General features: G+C 33.4%; 2 protein-coding genes across 6 annotated transcripts; one reads left to right on the top strand and one right to left on the bottom strand.

The window, feature by feature from the left end:
• Positions 1 to 749: 749 nt before the first annotated feature.
• LOC135144822 (CCA tRNA nucleotidyltransferase 1, mitochondrial-like) lies at positions 750 to 2310 on the top strand. Its single transcript, XM_064076912.1, has one exon. The coding sequence runs from the start codon at positions 910 to 912 to the stop codon at positions 2296 to 2298; it is 1389 nt and encodes a 462-aa protein (XP_063932982.1). The 5' UTR covers positions 750 to 909; the 3' UTR covers positions 2299 to 2310.
• On the bottom strand, positions 2300 to 21159 carry LOC135144821 (transcriptional regulator ATRX homolog). Of its 5 annotated transcripts, none has more exons than XM_064076909.1 (22): positions 20952 to 21159; positions 19803 to 20882; positions 19478 to 19748; positions 19251 to 19424; positions 19124 to 19198; positions 18859 to 19059; positions 18676 to 18809; positions 18574 to 18612; positions 13894 to 14034; positions 13405 to 13834; positions 13036 to 13357; positions 12418 to 12980; positions 12188 to 12347; positions 4244 to 4415; positions 3974 to 4192; positions 3619 to 3790; positions 3446 to 3567; positions 3170 to 3381; positions 3083 to 3121; positions 2836 to 2987; positions 2662 to 2786; positions 2300 to 2609 (listed from the first exon to the last, which is right to left on the bottom strand). In XM_064076909.1, the coding sequence occupies exons 2-22, from the start codon at positions 20813 to 20815 to the stop codon at positions 2504 to 2506; spliced, it is 4842 nt and encodes a 1613-aa protein (XP_063932979.1). In that variant the 5' UTR covers positions 20816 to 20882; positions 20952 to 21159; the 3' UTR covers positions 2300 to 2503. The 5 variants fall into 5 exon arrangements, with proteins under 5 accessions (XP_063932979.1, XP_063932978.1, XP_063932977.1 ...); XM_064076908.1 differs by having other exon boundaries at positions 18859 to 19065; positions 19803 to 20830; positions 20882 to 21158; XM_064076907.1 differs by having other exon boundaries at positions 18859 to 19065; positions 20952 to 21158.
• Between the last annotated feature and the right edge of the window lie 153 nt (positions 21160 to 21312).

Genomic DNA, 21312 nt, shown 5'->3' with positions numbered 1-21312 from the left:
ATGTTGCCGAAAAAATCCCATCTAAAACGTACAAAATATGATGAGTCTGTACTTGTGATTTATCATTCCATTAATATTGTTTGGATTTGCGTATACAGGTGACTCAAAAAATATCATTGTATTTGAGGAGCGAGAGAAGTTCTGTCGAAACAACTTTCGACCAATTTTTTTTATTTATACGTTCTAACATTCTGCAGGTTTTGGAAGGAAATGTCTATCTCGTAAAAATTCTTTTTTTGTCATTTATCCTCATTCATCATACAAATCCTCATCTTGCATACAAATGTTTAGTAATTATTGTTCACCAAGCTGTTGGTAACAAGAACAGCAATTTTTGTTACCTTTTTCAGATAATAATTAATTTATTATATGTAGATATATGATTTTTAGTTTGAAAAAAAAACACAATAAGGAGAGGACAAACTTGTAACTTGTAATTCTATTAAATAAATTAGTCGAAACAAAAAAACCGGTTTTATTTCAAGGAAAAACAAACCGGAGCATTAAAATTTTTTTTACTTGTCTAACCCGGACCATGGCCGACTAGTATAAAGATTATGGCCTGTCCAAGAAGTACCATACGTGTTGCCACCTATTAATAATTACACTTAATAATTCTGACAAATTTTAATTTGATTTGACATTATGAGACTTCAAAACGTGTAATGGTGGTTTGTTTCGGTATGAATGCGTTTGTGCCTTTCAAAAAATGTCAATAATTTTGTCGTTTTTGAATTATTAATAGATGGCAGCACGTATGGTACCCATTGGACAGGCCGTAATCTTTACTAGTCGGCCATGCCCGGACTTGCTGTTGGTGACGCCACTGGTGAAGGCAACGACAGTTGTTGACATGTGACTTAACCTCAATTAACAACAAGGGGGCTGTGATGGTGTAACAATCGAATTATGTTTCTGCGTTACAGCGTAGACAGAGTTGTTAGATCTGTAAAACAGTGTTATAGTACGAAAACCAAGTTAGCGACCCTCACAAACACCGAACGAGTGAAATTCTTACGTCAAATGGCGTTACCAAAAAGCCGTGAAGATCCAGTTATTCTGAAACTAGACACTCCTGATTTCCACTCTCTTTTCACCGATGAGTTGAAATCGCTAGCTTCACTTTTTAAAGAATATGGTTACGAAGTACGAATTGCTGGAGGTGCGGTGCGAGACTTGCTGTCGGGTGTGAAACCGACAGATTTGGATTTTGCCACTACAGCGACTCCCGCTCAAATGAAGGAAATGTTTACGGCTGAAAGTGTGCGAATGATTAATGCGAACGGTGAAAAACACGGGACGATAACACCGCGAATTAACGATAAAGAAAATTTCGAGGTTACTACATTGAGGATAGATGTAGTTACAGATGGGCGGCATGCAGAAGTGCAGTTTACGACTGATTGGTTGTTGGATGCGTTACGAAGAGACTTGACTATAAATTCCATGTTTTTGGGGTTGGATGGGTCAGTGTACGATTACTTTTATGGATATGATGACTTGCAAGCGCGAAGAGTGAAGTTTGTGGGTGATCCTGTGACAAGAATACAAGAGGATTACTTGAGGATACTTCGATATTTCCGATTTTATGGTAAAATTTCAAAAGAACCTGATCAACATGATGAAGAAACTTTGAAAGCAATTAGGGACAATAAAGAGGGTTTAAAGAATGTATCAGGTGAACGTATTTGGATGGAGTTGAAAAAAACTCTCGAAGGAAAGTTTGCTGGCGAGTTGCTGCTGAAAATAATTGAATGCGGTTTAGGTCCACTGATTGGCCTACCGGAAAATCCTAATGTCCATGAATTGAAACTCGTTTTGGAAAGAAGTCGTGGGTTGAAACTTAACCCAATCACACTCCTCTCTGCAACATTGTATAATCAGGATGACGCTGCGGCCTTAAATGCGAGACTGAAGTTGTCAGTCTTTGAACGAGATTTGGCAGTTTTTATCGTTGAACATCGCCCCCCAAAACCCAATATCAAACCCCTGATGCCTTATCAGCAACTAGTTCTTAAAATCAACAACAAGTTTGGATATCAGTATGTGGTGGAAGTTTTAAAATATAATAACTCATCTTACTTAGAAGAGTTTCAAAAGTGGACAATTCCCAAGTTTCCTGTGACTGGCAACATGCTTAAAGGAAAAGGGGTGGAAAGCGGGCGCAAAATGGGTTTGGTTATAGCTGAACTGAGGAATTACTGGGCGGACCATGAATACAAATTGACACCAGATGAAATCCTTAAACAATTACCAAATGTATTAGATGTATTGGCTGAAAAACGGAAAAATAAATAAATAATATAGAAATTTGGCTTTATTTTTTAGAAATTGATAATTTAAAAATTAACACAATCACTTATACTACTGACTGTGAGAAAGGTATGTACAAAAATCGTTTTCCAAATTCAGATCAACAAAAAATTTAACTTACTCAATTACTAGTAGTACAAGGACGAAGTTCTTACAAATAATGTATAAATAAAACCTATAGTTTCTAAAATCAATCATTTAAGTCTATAACGTCACCTGTATTTATACCACTGGGTGCAGGGTGGGTACGACTTGTGCCAGGCATTTGAGTCTGATTCATAAACTGATTCACCCACCTTAAACAGAGATTTTAAATCTGCAGTAGAAAAATTAAAAAAACGTGTTTACCCTGTATAGTTTACAGATCGCTGTTGCAGTGCTCTTAGCATTTGCTGTTGGTAGAACTGGTCTTTGACTCTTTGAGTTTGTAGCGCTTGTAATAACTGAATTTCTTGTTGGACTCGTTTATACAACTACAACATCATTAATAAAAACAGGAAGAAAATAACTAGCATTACATACAGATAGATCGCCTCTTGCCACTTGCTCCTGCATTTGAGCGTGGAGAGTTGGCAACATTGCCCTTATTTGTACTTCTGTCCAGCTTGGATTTTCCCGTCGTACTATACTGGTAAGCGCCAATTCCATATTACTTACCCTCACATAATTCGAACCTATAAATCCCAGAAATCCACAATTAGAATTAAACATTATTCACAGTTGCATCTACTAGTAAAATATATTTATATAAATAGTTGCGACTAATTACCCAGGAATGCCTCAATGTCTAACAGACCTGCCGAATTGACTACAGAGAAAAATAAATTGTGTTCAATATAATCATTAAAATTATTACCATAATTTGTCCTTTGCTTCTTTTCGTTTTCAAATTCTTCCCATGCGGCTTTACGTTCTTCTTCGTTCAAACACTCCTCTGCTTTGTTTTCAAGAAGCGACTGATGTTCGTGATATTTGTATATCCTGTCTTCAAATTTCTGGAGAAGTTCTCCCAGGAGAACATCTTTTGGTACTAACGGAATGGGACGTTCACCCGGATTTGGTTCAAATCTGATAAATACATTACAAATTTAAGTTTATTTAACTTATCATTCGTCCATTTCTCAACACTTACTTGTACAATTCCGCGAGATCATTTTGGTTGTAGTGGCGGTCAATTTGTTGTTCGTCAATAACACGTTTGGAAATGGCTTGCTTTGTAACCTGACGCTCGTAAATTTTCATTTCCATTGTACCCTATAAGAAAAATGTTAAAAATGTGTTTTAAGGTGGAAGCAAAATTTTTACCAAGGTGACAAATCTGTAAATGTAAGATGGTTTCTCTTGTCCAAAGCGATATACTCGATATATGCTCTGGATATCGTGAGATGGATTCCATGAAACATCAAAGATAATAACTCTGTTAGCTGCGACGAGATTAATTCCTAGACCACCCGCCTTTGTAGAGATCAAAAATAACCTGCAATGCGTTTTTTATTAAACTCATCTTTTAATGTACAATTTTAAAGTAATCTAACTTGCGGCTTGAGAATCTGTCTTCAACATACATTCAACTAGTGTGACACACGATTTATAAATAATAAAGACTATATCATAGTAATAAATCACTGTAATTTCATTACATTTCCAATTTGTCTCATACCTTGCCCGAGTATTGGATGGTTCGTTAAATGTTTTGCACCATGTGTTTCGACTATCACATGAAGACGATCCATCTAAACGAAAATAATCCAGTCCAAGGCACCATGAGCCAGTGTAACCTCCAACGGACTCGGTGTCCCCATTCTGTGTTGCATCGTGGATTTTTTCCAGAAAATACTCAATAACATTTAGAGAATATAGCGACTGAGAAAATACGAGCCTACAATTTAGGGGATAATTATTGCGGGAGTTTCTATGTTGCGCTACGTACACTTTATCGCCGATTTGTTCGCATTCTTTTAAAATTTCAAATAACATGAACAATTTTGAACTGTGGATTATAACATCGAGTTGATCGCCATCACAGTATTCTTGCCACCATTCTTTATCTTGTGGATCTTCAACTGTTATCACATCTTCGACTTCTTCGCCGTTCTCTTTGGCTAAATTTGTAAAGGTATATGTTTAGTGAGGTTGTAAAAATATACTCCTTTAACATTTAAAACTATTGAAGTTCAATTAATTTTTTTGTAGTGTAAAACAATTTTCCATTTTATGGAGAAAAAGTATAGCATAGATAATTTTCCGAAATTTTGCTTCAAGATAATTATAATATTTAACTTGATAAATTCGCAGCAAAACCCCTTGACCGTCTTGGCACTTTTTAATGCCTGAGCAAAAATTATGCAATAAAATGCTGTCGTATTATCGATTCACGGTCTTTATATAGTAAAGCAGGCTTTGATATTTTTTCTTTAAGTTGGATAAACTGATTTGATGATTTAGTTTTGTCTGTCAGTAGTCTGATTGACATTTGCTTTGAGCTGGATTGCCACTTTTCTACTTCATTTATTAGATCATAATTATTAGACGCAATTTTTTATTTAAGCAAACAAATGTTTTAATTTTGTCAGCATAGATAATTTGTGACTGTGACAGATTCACAGATCTTTGTTACATTATTTAAAAAGAAAGGGCCTAAAATAGTTTCGAAAAGACAGGCCCGATCTTTCTTTCGAAGAAGTAACTATGAGGGTCTCGAACATATTTTCTGTAATGTAAAAATACGCTGTAAAATATTTTTTAATTTTTTTTCTCATAGGTGGGAACATCGACTGTGGCGAAAATTTTATCAACAGGGGACCAAAATTTAAAAACATCACTATCTGGCAAGCGAAAACCAACGGATTTATTTACAAATTATATGTTTCGGAAAGACCTGCAACGACAAATTTGGCAACTTAATGAAAAAAACGAATATTTCACTGTAGATACTCTTTTGGCATATTCTGGGGAACAGTTGGAATTTAAAGGGGGGCGAACCACATTATACAAAATTCTTAAGTCAATGGGTTATAAACACAGGGAAGTAAATGGTCGCAAAATTCTATGTGAACAAAAACATGTCGTTGCGGCCAAAATTACTTTTTTGAAAACATATTTACAGTTTCTAAATTCTTGTGAAAATTTGACTTTCGTGTGTTTGGATGAAACATGGATCTATCAAAATTGTTCGTCCATTCGTTGTTGGGTGCACGATACTGATCTAAAAAGCAATCCCACCAAAATTAAAAGTGAAGGATCAAATCAAGGTTTACTATTCTCCACGCGGGTTGTTCAACGGGGTTCTTGGATGGTTGTAACAATTTTTTAAATTGAAAAAATAACGATAGAGACTATCATAAAACGATGGACGGGACAATTTTTCAAAATTGGGTGGTTAATCAGCTCATTCCTGCTGTGGCAAAGTTGAACCAAAAATGTGTGGTGGTTTTAGACAATGCACCGTATCATTCGGTTCAGCTGGATAATCACCCACTTTTTCTAGTAAAAAATGTGAAATGCAGGAATGGCTCTTTAAACATAGTGTTGAATTTGACAAAAAATTTTCGAAGAAACAGTTGTGGGATTTAATTAAACCCATCAGAAACAATAGAAAAACAAGATATTTGGTAGACGAGACATTAAGAGAAAGTGGCCATGAAGTTCTTAGATTACCTCCGTACCATTGTCAACATAATCCAATTGAAATGGCGTGGGGATTTTGTAAGAACTATTACAAAAAGCATATAAATTCTCAACCTTCATTAAAAAATAGGGTGGAGAATTTATGGCTTGAGGCGCTTTCTAAATGTACTCCAAGCATGTGGCAAAATTTTTGTAAACATTGTGAAAAACTTATTTTGGCAGATGGGGAAAAATATGGGAAACCTTTCGTACGAATCTATACCTCCTTTCATTATTTCGCTAGGTGAATCTGATTCAGAATCTGAATTTGAAAATGACGGTGATGATACAGATTTTCATAGCGAAATAATGGAAATGGAGTGAATTGTAGTTTGTCGGGGGGTGATATTTTTACGCATCTTTCGTTCTAAATTTACCAAGGTAGTATGTGAAAAACTATCTCACGTACAACAAAATATGTATAATTTTAGTTACATCATCTACGTTGTTACTTTGCACCAAATTTTAAGCATTTTCATTTTTTTTTTGTAACTCTTCATGGACCTGGAGATAATAAGCGTTTAGAAGTACTTAGTAAAAGCAAATAAAGAGCACTTACGTAAGCATTAGTAATAGCTATATAGATAAATCATTCAATTTAAGGCCGGAAAAATGCTTCACAAGAGCTAAACCCATTAAAGCACTAGAGCAAGGTTGTGGTCTTTTACAAACCCTTTTAGTAATCTTAGAAAAGTGAAAAAAGAAGTTGGAAGGTATGGAAATAGGCTGTTCACAAAGGTCTAAATTTCCATTTCTAAGAATAGTGGGCGAGCAGAACGAACTGATGATTGAGAATTAAAGATGAGATGCTAAATGTGACATGCGACAATAGTCGTATGTAGAACCCCCATTCATATAAAAACAATGTTTAAGTGAAATTTTAGTGTTTGTTCCTTACATATGAAATAAACACTTACAAAAAGCTGAATAACTGTTTTAACAGCGCAAAGTTTTATGCTTTCTAAGAAATGGATACCGTTAACTTGGTCATTGCTACTGAAAACTGAAAGTATCGGCAACAATGTTTATATTTCTGGCATATTTTTTAACCTTTAATTTAATAAAACCAAAGACTTCAAATATATATAGACTGGCTGTCACCCTAAATTCTATTGTATTTCGTGAAGCAGTTCTGTCAACAGAAATCGCCGCCATTGCTGTTACTTTTCTGTCACTAATAACACCGCAACAACCCATACCCATAACCTATTTCTTTTTTATGTATCAGTTTCAGTTGTGACGTGGATGTGATCACAGTTTCTTTGGTTCTTTTGATCGTGTTTCCGTGCATTTAAGATTCAGCAATTATAGTGTTGTTGAAGTTTATTAGTTTGTGTGTGTATAGTGTGCAAACTCACTATTCATATGAAGTCGATTGTATACGATTTTAAACTTCCCGCGGTTTCGGTCACATCCAAAATGGCGACCGGTTAGCTTCAGCTTTTTCGTTTTATCGCCGGTCTATATATATTTGAAGTCTGAATAAAACATATCCTAACGAAAAAAGTTCAGGGAATTTTTATTTTTCTGCATCGAATACCAACAAACTCACTAGATTTTCATGGCCAACCCTACTACAGGTATAGTTATTTTCCTACCGAAATTGCAAAGACTTCAAATATATATAGACTGGCTGTCACCCCAAATTCTATTGTATTTCGTGAAGCAGTTCTGTCAACAGAAATCGCCGCCATTGTTGTTACCTCTCTGTCACTAATAACACCGCAACAACCCACACCCATAACCTATTTCTTTCTTATGTATCACTTTCAGTTGTGACGTGGATGTGATCGCAGTTTCTTTGGTTCTTTTGATCGTGTTCCCGTGCATTTAAGATTCAGCAATTATAGTATTGTTGAACTTTATTAGTTTGTGTGTGTACGGTGTGCAAACTCACTATTCATATGAAGTCGAGTGTATACGATTTTAAACTTCCCGCGGTTTCGGTCACATCCAAAATGGCGACCGGTTAACTTCAGCTTTTTCGTTCTATCGCCGGTCTATATATATATTTGAAGTCTTTGCGAAATTGGCTATTTCCAGAGTCTACCAGCTATTGTTCCTAATAATTCCTGATAGTATATTTTTTCTTTTTATTATTATTTCACAATTATTTTAGATTCAATAAGGAAATCTGTAATTAATTTATTATTTTGTTGCAATAATTATTATATAATCAACCTTTTAAAATGATTCTGTTCTTTTCTATTCACGAATCCTTGTTGTAAAAAAAAGGTCAATCTTATGCTAAATGGTTCACTGAAGTGAATTTATAAGTACATACATGATAGCTGATAGCGACCAACGTTTCTGGATCTTGGAATTATGGCTTTCTACATTTTTGTAATTTGTAGATGTCTGATAACAGAAAATAAAATAACACTGAATATATAGAGCATAACGCTATAATACAAGAAAATATTATACGTAACTTTCATGGACTAAATAGAATTAACACAGAAAAAATTATTTTGCTATAAAATTCTAAGACTTCTTACCAATCACTACAAGCCGTTCTTGTATGTAAGTGTTTTTAAGGTTTAGATGAATATATCTATTGTGGTTATAATGAACTAGCTTAAACATACATTTACTTATTTGTTTTCTGACTTATTTATAACCACCAGTTAAGGCTAATAAACTTTTCACTAACTAGAGGTAAAATAATTTAAGAATAGCACACTCATAAACACGCGTAGAAGACGAGAACAAACGATTACACTTTCAAACATACAATAAAATAAAATTTTGTTGTGCCAACAAAATCGGCTCCTTATGTTAATGGTAATGTTTGCGCCAAATTCTTTCTTTTTTGCTTTGGCTTTGGTAAAATAGAAGGTAGTAGAAGCGCAGGGAAAAGGAAAACATTACGGCTAAAAAATTTTCGAGAGTAATATAAGAAAAACACTGCCTCCTTATTTCGAGCTGGCGTCAATAGGTTCAAATAGCGCTAATGATCGCTAATAACCGTCGCTAGGAGAGTCAACTCCAGAAGAACAAGAAGGGTTTATTTTATAAAAATCAGTTCTTTACAGAATTTTATATTATTTTTATTATTTTACTAGCAACCAGGCCCGGCTTCGCACGCAATATTTAGTCTTTTTACGCAATTTACATAAGACCTTCATATATTATACACCAAAACCTTCTTCATGAATCACTCTATTTATTGGTGAAAACCGCATGAAAATCCATACATTAGTTTTTGAGATTATTGCATTCAGACAGACAGACAGACAGACAGTTTTAATTTATGATTATGACCAGGTTGGTCAAAATAGTCTGGCTGAAGCTCGGAGAAACAGAATCATTTCCTGGTACACGAACACCAGATCGGAGTGTTTTCGCCCAAGTTTACAGAAGCTTTTGGATCAAAATTATTAGGTGCTGCATGGAATTCAGATGCGAATCCTCTTGAAAGAGATGAACTGATATTGGACATAGTAAATGAAGATCCAAATTTAAGTATTCGTGATTTTGGTACCATAACGTGGGCTGCATGGAACTTCTTACTTCACGAAAACTTAATCGATATCAATACATTGGGGTCAAAGCTTTACGTTAAAAGGGTTATGAGCGCAGAATGAACTTCTGTTGATGGTTCGTGCACAGACATTAGGAAGATGAAAATTTTATTGACAATATCTTTTATCTTTTTTATTGATGGATTAATTTTTTCTTCTTTTTTTTTGACACGACCTAGACACAGTAAACATCTTTTTCCCGCAGATGTATGGGCTGGAATTTACAGACAGTGTTCAATCTTTCATTTGGCCCAGAAAGCACTTTGATATTTACAAAATTCAATATTGAAATGAATAAATTTAATTGGACGATTTTAATACCATATAACATTTAAAATAAAACAAAAAATAAATAAATAAATAAAAAATTGGTCGAAGGTTATTTCGACAGAACTTCCTTCATTCCAGTGGGGTTAATAACACCCCCTCAGCCCCTGTGCCGTGAAGGCGCAAATTCCAAGGGGGCGCGGTCTGCACAAGTGCCGACAATATGAAATATATTTTATAGCAGGTAATTAACAGGAAACAATGTATTTTTAATTCCTAGTATGTCTTTGTGTAACTTCCACTGTTTATGTTTATACTCCGAAAGAATTTGACCATTCATATCGTATCAGCGACATCATTAAAGTATGCATATGTGTTAAAAAAAACTGAAATTTGATGGATTTTGTCTTCTCAATACAGAAAAGAGGACCAATTAATTAAGTACACTCGGCTTTTCTCCAGAAAATATAAGTAATAGCGGGAATAGTAGAAAAAACAAAACAAAAAACCACCCTGGCGCCATTGAACGTACGCTATTTGTGCGTTACGTGTCTGAAAGCAGATACGGCGATTCATGAACCGTTGTAACTTTGTACCAATAATGCTTATGTTCGTAGAAAAAATTGCCATGCGATTTCGATTTTTTTGCGAAAATTAGGATGGCTCGGAGAAAATCTGAAAACCTTTATAAAGAACAAGTACCAAAGTATGTTATTTTATAAAATATAAATCCTACTTATAATGAAAAATTGAGAGGATGTCCTCACGTTTTTGGCGGAGATGATTACAAAAGTTTTGGTTTGCATTTCACCAACTATATGATATTCCCAATATAAATACAAAATTTGACAACAATCAGTTCAGTAGTTTCGGAGATTATCCGCCTAACAAAGATCGTCACGGACAAACGACAGACAGACAGACAGAAACCGGAGATCAATGTCTTCGTACTTTAGGGGTAATGAAAAGTCGAGAAAACATAAAAGTAGGGAGAGATTCTCAGACAATTTACCTATAATTAGCCAGAAGACTATGGCGATAACATTACGTAACACCGTAACAATTTTAAAAAAATCACTATGGAAATAATATTTAAAAACAAATTTACAAGTACAGCAAACGAATAGCACATGTATTTTTCTAAAATATTTAAAAATGTACTGTTTTAGGGATGCTAAAATTGTTATTTCGGGCACTATTGTTCGTTTTAACAATGATGGTTTTCAACTAAGCTGTTAAAATTCAACTATCAAATAACTGTTGCTAATTTCAGTTTAGTTTTATTAAACATATTAATAAACCTTGAAAATGTTCGTCTGTTGAAATTAAGAACAATAATAATTTTAAAATGTTGAAAATAGCATATTTAACAATTAATATTGTAAATCATATATATAATTATTTAATAAATTAAGAATATAAAGAATAATTGTTGGATTGAGATTCTGCTTTGTCAACAAAATAGCGCGCAATATTAGATGATTCACCATGTTATTCTCAAATTATTTTGCCTCTAATTATATCCGAGACCCACACAGTAGGTGTCTATTTTTTTTTTAAATCTCATTATAAGTAAGTTACGTTGATCATATCAAGAATGATAGTACCATAATTTAACATTTTGTTCGTTTTTCATCCAGAGATTTTAATTTTCAGGTTTCAGTTAAACATTTAGTGGTAAATCGCTACGAAAATCACGTTATACATTTTTGAGGCAGTCTTTAGAAAGTTGGAAATGCTATATGGAAATAATTATGTCGCACTTTTTTCTATTATGACTTGCATTCAAAGTATGGGAATACTTTGATAATGGCCCAGGAAAATAGGAAAAAAACCTCAATGGGAAATGTTACGGTATAAAAGAAATGAGTGTACAAAATTTGGACTACGGTATACCACTCATTAAACGTTCACTGAATAACACATCTATTAAATGAAAGTATATTTGAACAAAAATAAAATTGATTTAATTCTTTACAAAGGTATTACGAAATTACAAATTAATAAGAATTAGACAATTCATGATAAACGAACAAAACATTTCTCATTACTAAACTCCGATTTTCTCTAGATGCACTCCGTTCTTCTAAAATTTTCCTTTTTATTTTAGGTTGCTCTTTCTTAACAAATGAATTTTGTATAACGGCTAGACAATTTTCTGGTAATAACTGCTTGTAGACAATTAACACACTATAAATTTTGTCTAATTCTTGCCAAAATATAGCCCGCAACATTATACAAACAATTCTGGGTAGTATTCCAGCCAATAGGAAGAGAAACAATCGAGAGTGATGATGTTTATGTATATGTTTACGTTAAGATTAATAAATAAGTTCAGACGACTTTACCACATTTATTATATAAAACTTTGCAATCGTAATTTAATAATAAAAACATAAAAACCAAATATTGCTCACCTAAAGCCGCAGCAGCTCTTGTTAGGCGCTTACGAGGACCTGTCTCCTTTTTTCCTTCGTTCTCACTATCCGAGCCAGAGTTCGATGACGAAGACGTAGAGTCTTCGTCTTCATCGTTTATAAAATCTTTTAAAGAACCTTCTGATTCCTCGGAATCGTCCTAATAAAAAGTAATTTTCAGTTCAATGTGAGGATTCTTAGAAAGTTTTTGTACAATTTGTTTCTCTTACCATTCTTTCCTTGGCCAACTTCATCTCAATACTCTTATCTAGAAGCACTCGTGGATGAGCACATATCCTCTGCAAGGCTTGAAAATCTACAAATAAAAATGACGTCCGATTTGACCCGTCGATGTTTCTTTTAGCAAAATGATTCATGTAATGTTGATATAACTTAATCTGAGTTTCAGAGAGTTTTAAGAATATAACGTATTCAAACTTAGGAGGCAAATATGGTTCCAAAACAGAGTAGTCTCTTCTTTGTACTACACCGTCCAGCATTTTGTGAAGAACGTGAGATCTTTTTCTCATAATTTGTAAGTCTTGAGGCGTCGAATCTGTGTACTGACCATTAGTAATCGGATTTACGAAACGATTTAGGTACTCCTTGTATGTTCCCAGGAGATTTGGCTTAATAAACTGCACCATGCAAAAATACTCTTTGAGATTATTCTGTAAAGGGGTGCCTGTTAATACAATTCTTCTTAACGTTTTTATACGATTCATAGCGATGCTCAGATTGGTTTTTTCGTTCTTTAAGAGGTGACCCTCGTCGCAGATCACCAAATCAGGACCTACATATAATTCGGTACGTCTGAATTGTGCAACCAAAATTTATTCTAAACTTACCTGGATCAACCAGCGCTTCCTGAAACGCACTTCTCATCTTCTTGCTCAACCGTTTGTTGTCTGGATTGCTCAAGTTCCTAAACATATCATATCCTATAATCAATACTCCCCCACAATTGTGCCACGTTTTGATTTGATACTGTCGTTCATAATTTTGTTTGAACGATACCAGCTCAAATATTTCAAAATCGTCATTGTCGGGCAACCACTGTTTGAATTCGTTCACCCAATTTAATACGGTATTTAAAGGGCTAACAACTAAAACTTTCTTCACTTTTGTCTCTTCATTGTTGATTAACAAAGTATGAGCTAATGTAATGACCTACAATTAAATTCATTAGATAAATACTGCGCCATTTGCAATTTTACCTGTAAAGTTTTTCCTAAACCCATGCAATGGGCCAAAATGCATCCGGAGCCCGTAGTGGATTTTGCACGTTCCAGCGACTCAAAACATGCATCCCACATAAACTGTACACCGCTGGCTTGATGCGGCTTCAGTTTAGTTACCAATTGATCATCAACTTTCAACAATTCTACGTTGTTCTTTTCGTCAAAATCTAACACTACTTTGTCAACTGTGGCGTTTTTCTGGGAGTTGCCTTCATACACTAGGTTGTACTTTTTCTGTTTTTCGGCGATGCGAGCTTTTCGTTCTTTCTCTTCGGCTTCAGCTTGTTTTGTGGTTTCAGCAAGGGAATCTCTTCCCCAAATGTTTCTGATTTGCTTTCTTGTTGATTTTTCTTCGTCGTCTTCGCTGCTGTCGCGGACGCGCTTCACTCGTTTACGGGATTTTGGTCTATATTACGAAAAACGAGTAATTATGATATAAAGAAAACGGATTTTGTGGTTTCTTACTTTTCAGGTTCTTTCTCCTTTTCTTCTTTCTCTGATTCTGATGAACTACTAGATTCTGGTTGAAAGTCGTCGGCGCTGTCTTTTTTGTTGTCAGAATCAGAATCGGATAGAATCGCTTTTTTCTTACGTCTCTTTTTAAGACTAAAAATTGGAAATGTGAAAATATTTTTTTGTAATAAGAGTAGTTTATTATGTTAGTATAAAAACACAAAAAGCGATTTTGTTCACGACTATTAAAAAAAAAAATAGTGCAAAAAGAAATTTTTGTATTAGCACGTTTCTAAATTAGAAATGCATACTAAAATTTAAAGAATACTTAGTCATACGATAGGTAAGCAAAATTCTAATTTTTAGTTAAATATTAGGCAAAAAGTTTAAATGTAAAGCAAGTTACAGAATAATATTAAAACAAATTCGTCTATCCACATCGAGACCTTGAGAATATGGAGAAGAAGCAACGCGGAAATAAAGCGATAACACGTCATTTTTACTGCCATTCATTTTTCTATATGGTTTTCCAACATATTCATACAGTCGTTTCCAAAAAATTTTGGGCAAGATGAAATGAAAAATATCAGTTTCAGATTAAGTAATAATAATAAGATAACACCGTTAAATTTGTACGCAAATTTTTAAACAGCTGTACATCTGGACATTTTTTTTTCCAGATGAGATTATAAAATTTTTGTTGATGCACAGTAATTATATTTTTTGTAAATGTATATGTTGGAAGTTATAGTATTATAATGTTTCCTGTTGCTTAAATTGGGAAATAACAGAATTTTCTTCACATATAATAAAACAAGTTCAGTGTCTTAGATAAAATATAAAATCTGATTTTGCAAATATTTTTTTATGATTTACATAGATTTCTTTAGTGATATGATTTATAACGTTGGTCAAAGTTTCTTATACCTGTGAAGCTGATGAATATATTATTTCGCAGATTTAAATGGAATTTATTTAGCAAACTTTTGCAATGAAGCCGTCATATTTTAGTGTGGATGACAAGATAAAGTTTGTTAATCGTTTTACCACTTACACGGTAGTTAGTTTTAGAGATTTATCTAATAAAATCAACAGATTACAGACAGACGCACACGGGGGCCTACTTTTCCATACTTTAGAAGTTGTGAAACGTCGAGAAAACATAAAATTAGCAATTCGTCAAGTGGACACTATTACTCAGTGTCGGATTGGAAACATGAGAAAATTTACAAAGTGGGGCACTGTGGTATTGTACACAGATGTTGTTTGGGTATTATTACTACTATTATTATTTTCAGTTTTGCCGGCGACATTGGCATTTTGAAAAAATTATGTGTTTCGAATTTTGATGATACGAAAATGAAGCTGGTAAAAAAATTGTGGAAGGTTATTTTGACACAATTTCCCTCGCCCTTGAAGTATAGTCCGACAAATTTCGCTTCTTTAAAAAATTATTAATTATTAAATGTAGACATTTTCAATTTCGCAGTATATGTTTAACTTGGACTGTTTATGTTTAACTTCAACCGAATTCGATTATTAACGCGTTCAGATTACAAGCATCAGCTATTAACAAAAAATGAAATTTGGTTGATTTTGTGTCCTCAACGAAGAGGAAAGGATTAATTCATACTCGGTCTTTTTCCCAAAAATCCTCATTAATTTGAAGAAATTCGGCAAAAATGTAAGATGACGGATAAAATTTGATTAACGATTATCATGTTTCAAATAATTTTAAAATATTTGCATGATTTCACAGCATTCGGTTTTTGCAACTTCAAAGTTAAATTGTAAAATATTGTTATACAATGTTGATTTTTTTTTTTTTTTCAAAAAATCTAAGGGTAGAAACTCAACACGTATTCAAAAATCACATACGCAGGAATGTCATTTTATAAAATTTAAAAAATATTTGTGCAGCAGAATTCTAAGATGACGTCATAATTTTTTGGAAGGCCTTAAACGAACAAATACAATTTTGAATTTGTTCCCAGAAATCTCGATGTTAAGGCTAAAAACTCTAAATTTCTCATAATTTAAGAAACATTTGTTCTGCAAAATTATAAAATAAAACGTCATCAATTTTTAGGAGGCCATAAATGAAAAAAATTTTGATTAACGATTTACCATGCTTACGATAATCTTAAAAAGCTTGCAAGCTTTTAAAGCATTCGGATTTACAGTTTCAAAGTTAAATTGTCAAATGTTATACAATTTTGATTTTTTCCCCAAAAATCTGGATCTCTAGGGTGAAAATTCTAAACGGATTCATAAATCACACATATAGGAGTATGGAATCCTACAAAATTAAATATAGTTATATATCATACCGCTGGAATTATGGTCAAAATCTTTAGAAATCCATAACTTTTTAAAAAATAATCTTAAAAATGGGGTGAAATGTTAATAAAATGCATTAAAAAAACTTCACGACAAAAATTGACTTTTTTATCTTATAAAAAAAGCAAAAAAATCTTCAACGTCAAAATTTATCTGTCAGCTTAAAAGTACCTTAAAATAGATGAAAAAATAGCTTAAATATATGAAAAAAAGTGGGATGAAACGTACCATTTTACTTTCTACTGGTGTCAATTTAGAAATTTCATCCAAAACGTTCGAAAATCCAATCCGAGTCCTTCAGATGAGAATTGGATTTGAAATAACATACAACATGTCTGTCTGTCTGTCCGTCCGTCTTTATATTACACAGATAATCTCCAAGAGTACTGGGCCGATTGTTGTCAAATTTTGTATGTATATTAGGAATATCATGTAGACCAAAATTTGTTTAATTATCCCCACCAATAATGTGATGACGTCACTTCAAAATTGTACATTGTAAATTGGTTTTAAATGGTATAAAATAACATAGTGTTGAGTTTTTACCCGAAATGTCCAGATTTTTAGAAAAAAAATCAAAATTATAAGACATTTTGCAATTTAATCTTGAATTTGCAAAACCGAATCCTTTGAAATCTTGGAGATATTTTAAACTTATCATAAGCATGGTAAATTTTTGATCAAAATGTATTTGCTCATCCCCCCTAAAAAAATGATGACGCCATCCCAAAATTTTGCTGGAAAAAATCCGATCTTAAATGTGCAAAGTATGAGTCTATACTTGTGATTTATCACTGCATTAATATTTTTTAGATTTGCTTATACGGGGTGTCTGAAAAAAATTAATGACTGGAGTCAATTTATTTTACTGATTAAATCAAGAATTGCAAAACTGAATACTTTGAAATCTTGCAGGCATTTTGAAGTTATTGCAAGCATGGTAATTTTTTAATCAAAATGTATCTGTTTATCAACCCCAAAAAATTGATTAGGTACGTCATCTCAAAATTTTGTCGAATAAATTCTTTCGAAAATGTGCAAAATATGATCATCTTTAACTTTTCATTGCATTCATATTTTTTAAATTTGCTTATACAGGGTGACTCAAAAAAATTAATGAATCAGTCAGTTTATTATTGATTAAATTAAGAACGAGCCACCCCATTTTCTCGAAAATATGAGAATACGCTCGTCTCTCTAACAATAAAATAAGGTAACAATTATAATAACATTCAGAATATTTTGTTCAATTGAGGCTTATGAATAATTTTATGCATTTGATGACTTTCGCGCATCCACCAGGATGCGGAGGTCGAACTTCCCGCACACGTGCTTTTTGCTTTCCGTTCCCATGTTAACATTAAAATAGCCCCGAAACGTTAAATTGTTAAGTGTTTACGGTGCCATCAACGTCGTTGTTTATAAATAACTCGCAGTTAACCTTTTCGGTTTAAAAGTTTACAATAATAGAACAGACAACTGTTATTATTTATAAGAATAACGTGTACTGCATTAGCCGATAAGCAAGGCGGAGCGACCAGACATAAACAATTCATCCAAATATAAAAATAAACGTGTGTTACATCATTGAATGTTGAACAAAAATGTGGTCTACGGTTATTTATACACAATTTCCGTCGCCCTTGAAATACACTCGAACAAATACATAGTTTAACTTTACCTAGATAATGCCAACGTGGTTGGCGAAATGCGTCGACAAATATTTTGTTTTCGGGGTTGTGGAAATATACGTTCTATTAAATACAAAATGCTCGGAAAATTATAAAATTTAATTTTGCAAATTTTATTTTTATTTCCTGAGCGTAAGCGAAAGAAGTATTGTAATAGAGTCTATCTCACCATGTTGTGTTTATTAAATAATAATAATAATTATAATGCATATCATTACTTGGTCTTAGTACCCGTAATGATAGAAGTCTTGCCTGAATGCCGGTCATTTCCGGGTCAGTGGTGGGTCTTAATAACCCACAAAGTATAAAAACACTTAATATGTGGGAGAATGAAATAACTGGCACGTACGCCTATGCAGTAGGGTTTTCTAGTCTGCTCGCACGTGCGCACAACCGATAGACCCATCGTAAATGGTGTTTGGTGTTTGATTTTGTCTGTACCATTGGAAGTATACGACATGCTCCCTCCGTTCTTATTCTAACCTCCTCGGATGCAACATAAATATTTACTGCCGATTGTTATTAATGACGTTTTTGTAATGGTCGAAAGATATAAAAATATAAATAAAAAAAGTTAAAACTAAATCAGAAAAATAAAGACACAGCAAAAATATGTCATAAAAGCACCAAAGGACCCAAGAAACATAAACACACAATTTACCTTTTCTTTTTATCCTTAGGTAGCTTTGGTTCATCATCACTGCGTAACGATTATTACCAATTATTTATATGACTAACTAAATTTGTAAACATTTTAACCTACCTGGTTCCTTCTTCCTGCATTTTTTCTTTTTTCTTTTTAACTTTCTCTGCTTCTGCCTCAGAATCACTACTTGACAGCTTTGTTGTAAGAAGTTTATCTTTTTTCCACGCTTTTTTTGCCTTACTTTTTTCTCGCTGCAAACGAGTATTAACACGCTATTTTAAAATTTAGAGACCACCTTACATTTTCTTTTTCTTCTTCACTATTTAAAGCGGCGTCTTTTTCATCTGCTTCTTTTTCTGACTGATCCTCATTTTTATCACTTGTAGAATTTTTAGCATCATCACATTTATTGTCTTTGTCCTTATCCTTATCATTTTCTTCATCACCTTTTTTTTCAGGGGTTGCCAGTTCTTCACTAGTTTCATTAGATGTTAATGGAAGCTGCTCCTTAAAAAAATATGTTACATGTATTTTCCTTTTGTTATTTATTTTGTTATAAAAGTACCTCTGCCGTTTCTTTATCACCTTCTTCATTAGGTACATTCTCACTATTTGGTTTAACTATTTCTTTATCAGAATCCTAAACATCAAAAATTAGAATAAAATAATATCAGCTCTTACAGAGTACATACCTTTTCTGGCACATCCTGTTTTTCCTTTTCATTCTCTTTTTCTTTATTAGATGTGTCAGGTGTCTCTTTTTCTTTGTCACTTTCTTTACTTGCATCTAACGGAGTCTCTTTATCAGATGCCGCGGTCGCATTTTCTTCTTCTTTGTCATCTTCTTTATCTGAATTTAATAGGTTCTAAAATATAAACTTTACGTAAAAAAAAAATAAATAAAAACAGAATGTCCTACCAAAGCATCTTCTGCCATATCTTCCACAAGTTTAGACTGTGCCAAATTAGAACTTATATCAGGCTCAGGCGCAGGACTTGCGCCTTTATCATTACCTGCTTCAAGGTTTGCTACATTATCATCTGAGTCACTTTTATCTGTGTCTTCTTTATGAACAGGTTTTGAAATGTGTTTGCGTTTTGGTCTTTTCTCACTTTTACTATCATTACCTGATGAATGTGCAGAATGTGATCTTCGCCTCTTTTTCTTTAAAGCGGTTAAATCACGCATTCTGCAAAAAAAAAAAATAAATAAAACTGTTGTCTTGAAAATCTACAACTATTACTTATTTATCTGCAGCAAGTCCAATTTTTCTAAATAATATTCCTTTAATTTTTCACATGGTACCCTGACAATTTTAACATAACAATTAAAATTGAACTTTGGATCTTTCTTCCAATCTGCCACTGAGGTGTTCTGCGTCGTGACGTTCTTATCTTTCTTTTGTTTATCTTTTTTATGACGGGATGATGCCACTGAACTAATATCTGAAGAGTTGTCTGATGTATCTGATAATGTGACTTTCTCTAATTCAGTTGCTTTTTTGGTATTGCCATTTTTAATACGATGGGATTTTGAAAGAAGTACCTCATCTTCACTCGAGTCTGAGTCAGAACTACTATGTACTTGCAACGATATTTTGTTTTTCTTAATTGTTTCTTCAGCTGCTTTTCTTCTTATTCCCCTAGGACTTCTAGTGCTTTGCACGTTTGCGGCGCTTCGTGAGTGGGTACTAGAAATGTGAGAATTTGCAGAAGCACGAATACCACTTTTAGACACCGTAGTTTTAGTTTTTGTTGTTTTATGTGTCGCTCGTTCATCTTCTGAGCTCGACGAAATAACAACAGTTTCTGCTAGTTCAATATTCTTTGTATGTTTTCTTGAATCTTGTTTTATCAGTGTTCTTGGTTCCACTAGCTTTTTTATATCAACCAACTTAATGAGAGGCTTTGGATTTTGTACCTCTGTGCTGTTAATCTCTTCATTTTCAGATTTTATGTCTTTGTTTGTGGTAACACCAGAATTTAAGGTATCGCTGTCTTCTGACGAATTTGCACCAACATTTGTGTTACTATCAGCCGACTTCTCTTGCTTTTCATGTTTATCAAAAAATTCTTTAACGGATGTGGCATGCTCAAATAAATTTTCAACTTGTGCTTTAGTTCGTTCTAAAATATCCTTTAAATGTTCATCTAACAAATTCTTATCTAAGTCGTCCTTAATCTTAGATGTTTCTACAATAATTGAAGTAACTTGTGCAAATTTTTCTAGAACATCGAACAAAAACTCCTTCGACATTATTTCGTAATAAATCTGCAACACCTTGACCGTGATCACACCAATTAATAATTAAACAGCGTTTACCCTAAAAATTCATACGAATATAAGTGTTGAACCTGTTTCCCGCCTCAACAATGGGCAATAACCAACTCACTGATCTTCTGTCCAGCACAATTTCAGTAACCATTTACAGAACCACTTAATTTTTACAAAGTTACAATTTTATATCGTAAGTGCATGTCATAATTCTCTGACACGGGCTAGTTGAAATTAAACAACAATAAACTCACGGGCTCTGCCATCTTGTTGGAAACGTCAACAACACAAGTCAAACAAATTTGATTTTTTGCATTGTCGCCAACATAAAGCATTATAAAATACTACACGGCAACTACGGTTAGTAAAGTCACTAGATCTACTATTACTTTTAGAAAGTACGGCAAACTGCCTGTGGTCGGAATTCGACAGAGAGGAACCTAACCTATGTGTTAAACAAAGATAGCGCGAGGCTAGTA

The sequence above is a fragment of the Zophobas morio genome, unplaced genomic scaffold (genome assembly GCF_036711695.1).
Source record: "Zophobas morio isolate AGI-343-1 ecotype UQ-CSIRO unplaced genomic scaffold, CSIRO_AGI_Zmor_V1 ptg000108l, whole genome shotgun sequence".
Lineage (NCBI taxonomy): Eukaryota > Metazoa > Arthropoda > Insecta > Coleoptera > Tenebrionidae > Zophobas > Zophobas morio.
Note: the sequence above shows the minus strand (reverse complement) of the source record. Positions and strands in the feature narration are given on the sequence as shown.